Source organism: Protomyctophum bolini, assembly GCF_963924005.1.
Source record: "Protomyctophum bolini genome assembly, chromosome: 17".
In the NCBI taxonomy this organism is placed as follows: domain Eukaryota; kingdom Metazoa; phylum Chordata; class Actinopteri; order Myctophiformes; family Myctophidae; genus Protomyctophum; species Protomyctophum bolini.
This window is the reverse complement of record NC_137878.1, coordinates 40,051,399-40,061,398: the sequence shown is the minus strand read 5'-3', so window position 1 is coordinate 40,061,398 and position 10,000 is coordinate 40,051,399. Positions and strand designations below refer to the sequence as shown.

Sequence of the window (10,000 nt, the reverse complement as noted above, 5' to 3'; positions counted from 1 at the left end):
GGAAATCGGGACATCCTGAAAGTTCATATAATGGCCTGTTGTTGTGGCGCTGTCTGTCATTGGGCCCAAAAAAAAAACCCATATCTCCATAGAGGTCCATGTATTTGGGCCCAACTTCACCTAGACTGTATTACCTTAATAAACATGGTCATTATGATGAATACTTTCTGCTTCCAGTCACTATAGTTTAAAGTCTCATTTATCTCATGTCATAATATTCTTTTTGGAAAATTTTGGTCCCATTTATTTAAAAAATGACCATAAAGACACCGAGTGGCGCGCTACGAGCTTGTAGGTCTGCTATTTTTGAAAAATCGAAGAACGACTTGACATAGAAACATAGCTTTTTCAGAACATGAGCTGTACTTGAGCCAGTACAACATGAGCTGTACTTGAGCCAGTACAACATGAGCTGTACTTGAGCCAGTACAACATGAGCTGTACTTGAGCCAGTACAACATGAGCTGTACTTGAGCCAGTACAACATGAGCTGTACTTGAGCCAGTACAACATGAGCTGTACTTGAGCCAGTACAACATGAGCTGTACTTGAGCCAGTACAACATGAGCTGTACTTGAGCCAGTACAACATGAGCTGTACTTGAGCCAGTACAACATGAGCTGTACTTGAGCCAGTACAATATGAGCTGTACTTGCCCAACGGACAAGTGCCCCTGAGACCTTTAGTGTCAACCTTCTGCCCTCGATGGGTTGGGGTTGTCATCTCAGCCTCTCTTGGCTGAACTTGAGGCCTATAGAGCGTCGCAGTCCCGCCCCCTCGAGAGACCCGGAAAATATCCCCGTTCATTTTCCTCATAGACTTTTCAGAAAGTATTTATTTAAAGACGTTTATACGCCGCGGACAAAAGCCAACTCTTGTCGTGACAAATCATGACAACAAAACACAATTCTTCGGGCCAAACAAAGAATTAGAAAGTAGAGGAAAAAAAACAGCAGGTTACAACAGTTCTTTTTTTGTTGTTTTTCTTCTTTGTAATTATTTGTTTGGTCCAAAATATTGTGTGTGTTTGTTGTCATGATTTGTCACGACAAGAGTTGGCTTCGTACGACGCTTAAAAGGTCTTTAAATAAATACGTTTTGAAATGTCTATGAGGAAAAATGCATTGGGATTCATTTCCTGGGCCTGGCGTCGTCATGAAAGGGGGCGGGACTGCGACGCTCTATAAGATTATAGTATGTTTAGCCTATACGGGAAAACCCCTCACTGTCACGGAAATCTAATTTATAATTTAATCCCACAAGGGTTTTCCAAGGCTATAGGAGTTTGTGCCCTTCAAAATATTTATTTATATATTTATTTTATTGCTGTTGTTGTGACTATATGGGGGAAGTGGGGGCTGGGGGGAGGCACCTTATAAGAGCTTGGACAGGTGTAGCTAATTTCCTACCATTTCTTGTTGGATGTAAGGGTGGGTGGGAGGGGTGGGAGGTTGATTTTTGTCAGTGACTTGAGTGATTTTTTTTTGTTTGTTGGAAACCATGTTTTATTACCTGGTACACAGACGCCTTGTTGGAAACCATGTTTTATTACCTGGTACACAGACGCCTTGTTGGAACCCATGTTTTATTACCTGGTACACAGACGCCTTGTTGGAAACCATGTTTTATTACCTGGTACACAGACGCCTTGTTGGAAACCATGTTTTATTACCTGGTACACAGACGCCTTGTTGGAAACCATGTTTTATTACCTGGTACACAGACGCCTTGGGCAAGTCTAGGCACACGGTGCAGCACAGCACCGAATACAGCCTCTCCTCCAGCTTGCCCGACTCTCCCTCGGGGATCACCCGGGGTCTCTTCTTGGGGGGCGGCTCCTGGTCGGGGTCGCCCTGATGGTCGGGCCCTTCCAGGACCCTCCGCATCCCTCCTCCACCTCCACCTCCTCCCCCGACCTGCTGCTCCTGATCCTGCTGCGCCATGGCGGCTCCCCCCGCCACGGCCTCCATCGCTGCCCCCACGCCGCCTCCTCCTCCTCCGGGCCCGAGCCCACCACCACCGCCACCTCCGCCCGAGGAGGAGGAGGAGGAGCCGGGGGCGGCCGCGACGCCCACCTCCCTCTCTTCCAGTGAAGACATGATCGAGTTATTTAGTTGGGTAGAAAGAAGAAGAAGAAGTAGTCCCCGAAGTTGTTGTTTTTTTTAAATAGGGGGGGAGTTTTCTCTCCTCCGAGCTGGTCTGTCTTGAGTCGTACTGTACGGCCCGGCGCCGACCGTCGGTCCGTCGCGACGACCAAAGAAACCAGGCTGAGGCCGAGATATGAGGCAGGGTGTTAGGGGGGGGGGGTTAGCTGCTAGCCTAGCCTAGCCTAGCCTAGCCTAGCCCGTACTACAAGCTGTCAGCCTGTCTGACTGTGTGTGTGTGTGTGTAGTACAGTCAGCTGACACTAGCCACTGTCTGTCTGGAGGCTAGCAGGGCTAGGCTAATCCCCCTGCTAGCAGTTTACACAGTACACTGATCACTATGCTAAAAAAGGCTGGCTGGGCTTATAGTTTAATAGCTTTAGCTTATTTTATAAACTCACCATAATCTGCTATAGTCAACAACATGGCATGGAAATATAAAAAAACGCTATTCACGTGTTATTATTACTACTAGCATCATTATTATTGGCGTTATAATAACATGTTATAATAATCATGATGATGACGCTAAAGGTTATTCTGTTGTTGTTGTTGTCGTCGACTTACAGTAGAAAAGGCTACAGCTCGTCCCCCAAAAAAACACAACTCGTCTTGTTGTTGTTCAGGTTCTGACAGATGTTGCGCCACCACCACCGGCACCACCTCTCCTCCACCCCGATCTGTCTGTCTGTCCGAACGAACGAACGAACGAACGTCGGTATAGGAGAGGTATACCACCACCAGCTGACCCAGTCAAGTCAGTGAGTCCGACCCCAGCTGAGAGACACCGACCTGGGCTGGGCTGGGCTGGGCTAGGCCGTGTCGGGTGCTGTGGATGGGACGGACGGATGGATGTCTGATGGTGATGGAGGGATATAACAGACCTATATAATATAATAGGCTATATAGATCGTCTCTTTGGCTGCTTTAGCTGCCTATAATAGCTGGGCTGCTAGTGCTGCTACACAGCCATCTTTGTTTTGTTTTGTTTTTCTCCTCTCTCTCTCTCTCTCTCTCTCTCTCTCTCTCTCTCCCTCCCCTGCAATCTCTCTCCACCTCCTCCAACCACCGACCGCACCGTCACTGAATTCACTCTTCAACAGCCGCCTCTGATCCTCTGATCCTCTGATCCTCTCCACCACCACCACCACCTCCTCCTCCTCCCCAGCTGGCCCCGGCCCGGTTCTGATGCCTGACACGCCGCTTGGATGTCCAGATTTTCGCCTGTCTGTCCTCTCTCTAAAAAGTCTCCAACCGTTATACAGTCCACCACCACCCCTGGGCTCAGTGGGCTGGGCTGGGCCGGTCCGCGGATCCGATGTATACTGTTTTAACAGTCTGGTGAAAGTGTGTGTGGAGGAGAACTGAGTGAGAGAATAGTGCCTGGTGGCAGTCCAGGCAGGATGTGTGTGTGTGTGTGTGTGTGTGTGTGTGTGCGTGTGTGCGTGTGCGTGTGTGTGTGCGCGTGTCACAGTGTGTGCGTGCGTGTAAAGAGTGTATAGTCCGGGGATTGGCTGACACTGGAATGTTTTGTTGTATCAGATGACTTGGGCTTGTGGGGGGGGGGGGGTATTTAAAGAGCTCAAAGCCAGCACTCCACCGCGCACGCGCGCTGCGGGTCAGTTCGGTGTGTAGTATAGCATAATTATTAGGCTGTCTGGCAAGAATTTATGGAAATTGGAAAGGTGACCAAAAAACAAAAAAAACCTGATATGCTATACAAGAATGGGCCCAGGCCTGGGGCGCGCCCCCCCCCCACACACACACACAGAAACTATAGGCCTATGTGACATTCATTTTAACCCATTCTGACCTGAGATCAGATTAAAAAAAATGTCTTCTATTTACATCCTGACAGTTTTCTGAAAAAGCTATGTTTCTACGTCAGTTTGAGGCAGCGGTGGGTGAACGGTTTGCGGAGCGGTCTTGATATCGGAAAGGTCACTAGTTCGTATCCCCGGACCGGCACGTTAAAATGACCACCGCTGAAGTGCCCTTGGACAAGGCATTGAACCTCTACCATGAAATGTTCTATGAGCAGGGCCTGGCTGTAAACAAGTTCTTGAGCTTTAGTCCAGTTACCCTGGGTAAACATAGTACCTTTCCTTTCCTTAGTCCAGTTACCCTGGGTAAACATGGTACCTTTCCTTTCCTTAGTCCAGTTACCCTGGGTAAACATAGTACCTTTCCTTTCCTTAGTCCAGTTACCCTGGGTAAACTGTACCTTTCCTTTCCTTAGTCCAGTTACCCTGGGTAAACATGGTACCTTTCCTTTCCTTAGTCCAGTTACCCTGCAGGGTAAACATAGTACCTTTCCTTTCCTTATAGTCCAGTTACCCTGGGTAAACATGGTACCTTTCCTTTCCTTAGTCCAGTTATACCCTGGGTAAACATGGTACCTTTCCTTTCCTTAGTCCAGTTACCCTGGGTAAACATGGTACCTTTCCTTTCCTTAGTCCAGTTACCCTGCAGGGTAAACATAGTACCTTTCCTTTCCTTAGTCCAGTTACCCTGGGTAAACATGGTACCTTTCCTTTCCTTAGTCCAGTTACCCTGGGTAAACATGGTACCTTTCCTTTCCTTAGTCCAGTTACCCTGGGTAAACATAGTACCTTTCCTTTCCTTAGTCCAGTTACCCTGGGTAAACATGGTACCTTTCCTTTCCTTAGTCCAGTTACCCTGCAGGGTAAACATGGTACCTTTCCTTTCCTTAGTCCAGTTACCCTGGGTAAACATAGTACCTTTCCTTTCCTTAGTGCAGTTACCCTGGGTAAACATGGTACCTTTCCTTTCCTTAGTCCAGTTACCCTGGGTAAACATAGTACCTTTCCTTTCCTTAGTCCAGTTACCCTGGGTAAACATATAGTACCTTTCCTTTCCTTAGTCCAGTTACCCTGGGTAAACATGGTACCTTTCCTTTCCTTAGTCCAGTTACCCTGCAGGGTAAACATAGTACCTTTCCTTTCCTTAGTCCAGTTACCCTGGGTAAACATGGTACCTTTCCTTTCCTTAGTCCAGTTACCCTGGGTAAACATAGTACCTTTCCTTTCCTTAGTCCAGTTACCCTGGGTAAACATGGTACCTTTCCTTTCCTTAGTCCAGTTACCCTGCAGGGTAAACATAGTACCTTTCCTTTCCTTAGTCCAGTTACCCTGCAGGGTAAACATAGTACCTTTCCTTTCCTTAGTCCAGTTACCTTGGGTAAACATGGTACCTTTCCTTTCCTTATAGTCCAGTTACCCTGGGTAAACATAGTACCTTTCCTTTCCTTAGTCCAGTTACCCTGGGTAAACATAGTACCTTTCCTTTCCTTATAGTCCAGTTACCCTGGGTAAACATAGTACCTTTCCTTTCCTTAGTCCAGTTATCCTGGGTAAACATAGTACCTTTCCTTTCCTTTTTCGTTCTTCGATTTTTCAAAAATAGCAGACCTATACAAGCTCCACCGAGTGGCGTGCTACGAGCTTGTATAGGTCTGCTATTTTTGAAGAATCGAACATGAGCTTGTAGATCTGCTATTTTTCAAAAGCTAAAGCATAACATAACGCTAAACACCAAAAGGTGTTCCCCGCCCCAAAATGGGACAAGAAACTATAATAATAATGTGTTATAAACACATAATAAGGTGTTATATAATAATTAATAATAATGTGTTATAAACACATAATAAGGTCATGTTTAGAAATGAGGGTCGTTAACAAAAAACACCACATCATGTGCTCAAGTGAATTAACCACTTAATTGTTTATGAACGGGCTGTTATATTATTGAGAAATGATTATAGGGTCATCATAGGCTATATATAATGTAGTCTTTTTTTCATAATAAAGACCTTTTGTAACTGCAGAGCTCTTACAAAATGTTTTTTCAAAAGCAAAGCAATAATACACTTCCTCAAATACTGCCTTATTACAGTATTTTTGAAATACCAGTAGTTGTGGTTGGTGGTGGTGTTGGTGCAGGGTGGTGTTGGTGCGGCAACTGTCCGTCCCTCAAACTGGCCCAACTAGTTGAGGTGTGTGCGCGTGTGTAACGTGCGTGCTTGTGTGTGTGTACAGTATGGCTGCAGGGTAAGACAGAGAAGGAGGGAGGGGGGGGGGAGAGAGAGAGAGAGAGAGAGAGACAAAGCCGTCCTTGACCATACATTCTGGGTCGCAGAAGCTATGTGTCCCAGATATGTGACTCTGACTACCAGCTTTCACGGGTGCTGGGGTGGGGTGGGGTGGGGCACACATGTATGGGACTGGGGGTTGTGTGTGCGTGTGCGCGTGTGTGTGTGTGTGTGTGTGTGCGTGCGTGTGCGTGCGTGTGTGTGTGTTTAGGGAGAGGATGTCACACAGCGTCAGCTGTCTGATCTGGGACCAGACCACGCCCACTGGATAGACACATAGACCTTATTTGGTCTGAGTGGATATAGGCATATACCCCCCCCCCCCCCCGCCCATTCAGTTTGCACACACATACTGTATTCACACACTGTACTGTACTGTACTGTACACACACACACACACACACACACACACACATCAAAGACACTTGACCCTACAGTAGTAGTAATAGTTCAGTATTCTGTTGCTGTCCTATATTATATGTCGACTCGTCTCTGTCGCGGCGTAAAACGTCATGTGTGCAAAACTGTTCAAATTAAATTAAAAAAATGTCAAAAGTTTCGACGATGGACAAGCTCCAAAATAAAAGAGCTTGTGGATCCGCTACTGTTGACGCTTTTATCGTGTGACTCTGATCATGTATATAGGGCAGTAAATATATACAGAATAAACACATGACAACACGTTTGAATATGGAGAGATGAGAGGTTTCTTTGCGGTTATAATATATATATATTAATATGGAGAGATGAGAGGTTTCTTTGCGGTTATAATATATATATATTAATATGGAGAGATGAGAGGTTTCTTTGAGGTTATAATATATAATATATATATTAATATGGAGAGATGAGAGGTTTCTTTGAGGTTATAATATATAATATATATATTAATATGGAGAGATGAGAGGTTTCTTTGAGGTTATAATATATAATATATATATTAATATGGAGAGATGAGAGGTTTCTTTGCGGTTATAATATATATATTAATATGGAGAGATGAGAGGTTTCTTTGCGGTTATAATATATATATTAATATGGAGAGATGAGAGGTTTCTTTGCGGTTATAATATATATATATTAATATGGAGAGATGAGAGGTTTCTTTGCGGTTATAATATATATATATTAATATGGAGAGATGAGAGGTTTCTTTGCGGTTATAATATATATATTAATATGGAGAGATGAGAGGTTTCTTTGCGGTTATAATATATATATATTAATATGGAGAGATGAGAGGTTTCTTTGCGGTTATAATATATATATATTAATATGGAGAGATGAGAGGTTTCTTTGCGGTTATAATATATATATATTAATATGGAGAGATGAGAGGTTTCTTTGCGGTTATAGGAGATGAGAGGTTTCTTTGCGGTTATAATATATATATATTAATATGGAGAGATGAGAGGTTTCTTTGCGGTTATAATATATATATATTAATATGGAGAGATGAGAGGTTTCTTTGCGGTTATAGGAGATGAGATGTTTCTTTGAGGTTTGCATGGATGTGCACGCTCGTTCGTTCGGTTGGACCTTACTTGGAGGAACACCGTCCCAAATACGAGACGGTACAGAATCGACACACAATAATTTGACAAAAACTTGACAAAGGCAGTTATATATTATAAGCTATAAATGTAAACCCATGTCACAGCTATAGGCTAATGTGCCAGGCTACAACCATAATAATAATAATAATAATAATGTATAGTTTATTACTAGTACAGTACAAAAGAAGTGCACAGAAGTGTTTGCAACAATCAGATAAGACAAACTGACTACGTAAGTATGTCTACTAGACAGTGAATATACACAATGTAGCTATACATTATACAGTATCAGTATCTTACAGTATCAGTACAGTATCTATACAGTATCAGCCACTATATCTGATGATGAGGTGAAATGCGAACGCTTCCGGGCAGCAAGATTTGTGAAGTGCAGCTGCATGTCGTTGGCTGAGAGAAGGTCATCCAATGGAATTCAAGGACTTTACTGTACTGCACTGGCTGGCCTGCTACTGGCCTGCTACTGGCCTGCTACTGTACTGCACTGGCTGTACAGAGTGAACCGCAGACATATACACCCGCTGACCTGAGATCAGATTCTAAAAAATGTCAGTCGTTATTCGATTTTTCAAAAATAGCAGACCTACAAGCTCGTAGCGCGCCACTCGGTGGCGCGCTATGAGCTTGTAGATCTGCTATTTTTCAATAGCTAAAGCATAACATGATGCTATAACACGAAAATGGGTTCCCGGTCAGAATGGGTTAACCCATTTAGGCCTGACGTCGACATTAAAAAATAAATAAAAGAAGTTTTCTGAAATACCTCGTGTTTCTGTATCAGTGGTGCTCAATATTTCATGTCAAGGACCCCCAAAAATGATATTTATAACTGGCCACCGACACCCCCCATCTGAAAATATGTTGTTCCAGGGACCCCCCCCCCCCCCCCCCCCCCCCCAGAAGCAAAGGTTTGAGTTAAAAAACGTTGGCTCTGAAAGAGAGATTTGTGCCACATTTTCACGACTTAAAAACAGGGGGAGACCAAAACAAACGGGGAGAGACTAAAACAAACAGAATAGCAGACCTACAACCTCGTAGCGCGCTATGAGCTTGTAGATCTGATATTTTTCAATAGCTAAATTATAACGTTTAAAAACACCAAAAGGGGTTCCCGTTCAGAATGTGTTAAATTGTTTTGGAAAACTGTTGCTATTTTGTCCGGCCTGAAAAGACACAGCAAAACCCTGAAAAGACTGCTGAAACTGTTAGTTTCCTTAAAAGCTTTATATGGACTGAGGAAAGCTTTATTTGTTTCCAAAAATGCCTTATGCCTTTATTACCGACCTAACCTAACCTTCACCAACATCTATAACTATTTCTCTAACGGCCTACTTTTCCCAAGCTTGCCAAAGTGACACATAGCTCTGTTTGTTTACACAATGCCGCCGTACCCCCCTCCGACTGTGTGTATACTGTCCCCAGTTCGTTTTATTGTGTCTTTGACACTTGCTTTGGCAACATACTGTAAACATACATTATGTTTTTCTCGTGCCAATAAAGCTCCTTTTGGATTGAATTGAGGTGGAATGGAATCATGAAATGAAATGAAATTAAATGGAGCAGTTGGTTGTATTTAAAGGTCAGGAACGTTGCCAGTTACTCTGACATCTCTGAAACACTGCAAAACAATGTTAACACCAGCGTACACTGACTACAGCCTCTCTGCTGTTCCTTCACCCTTCGTTTGGTTACGACCACCAACGCCCGCCGTGGCGCTCACCCAGTTAATTCACGTTGTTGTTGTGCTATAACCCATTCTGACCTGAGATCAGATTCATACGAGGTTTCCACTGGGGACACACACTGGTCTGATTAACCCATTCTGACCTGAGATCAGATTCTAAAAAATGTCAGTCGTTCTTTGATTTTTCAAAAATAGCAGACCTACAAGCTCGTAGCGCGCCACTCGGTGGCGCGCTATGAGCTTGTAGGTCTGCTATTTTTCAATAGCTAAAGCATAACATGATCTGCTAACACCAAAATGGGTTCCCGTTCAGAATGGGATAACGGGATCCACACACCCATGTGTCACCCGTCAATCAAGCGCTATTACAACCAGCGGAATCTCATGAATGAATCTCGTCTCCGTGTGAAGTCCTGCAGCGTATCGTATGATGACGGTGGTGTCGCGTGACAAAACCGACCTTAACCCATTCTGACCGGGCACCCAT

General features: G+C 44.2%; 1 protein-coding gene across 7 annotated transcripts in view; it reads right to left on the bottom strand.

The window, feature by feature from the left end:
• The window catches only part of zftraf1 (zinc finger TRAF-type containing 1), a 14,455-nt gene extending 11,056 nt beyond the window's left edge, over nt 1–3,399 (bottom strand). For 2 of the 7 annotated variants that reach the window (XR_013965601.1, XM_080786868.1), the window contains exon 1: nt 1,713–3,398. Coding sequence is in view for 6 of the 7 variants with exons in the window: in XM_080786868.1 (XP_080642994.1) it covers nt 1,713–2,099 (387 nt within the window). In the remaining variant the exon portion in view is untranslated. Of the gene's footprint in view, nt 1–1,712 lie in introns of all 7 variants that reach the window. The other 5 variants (XM_080786869.1, XM_080786870.1, XM_080786872.1 and 2 more) reach the window with 5 other exon arrangements.
• Nucleotides 3,400–10,000: the final 6,601 nt, after the last annotated feature.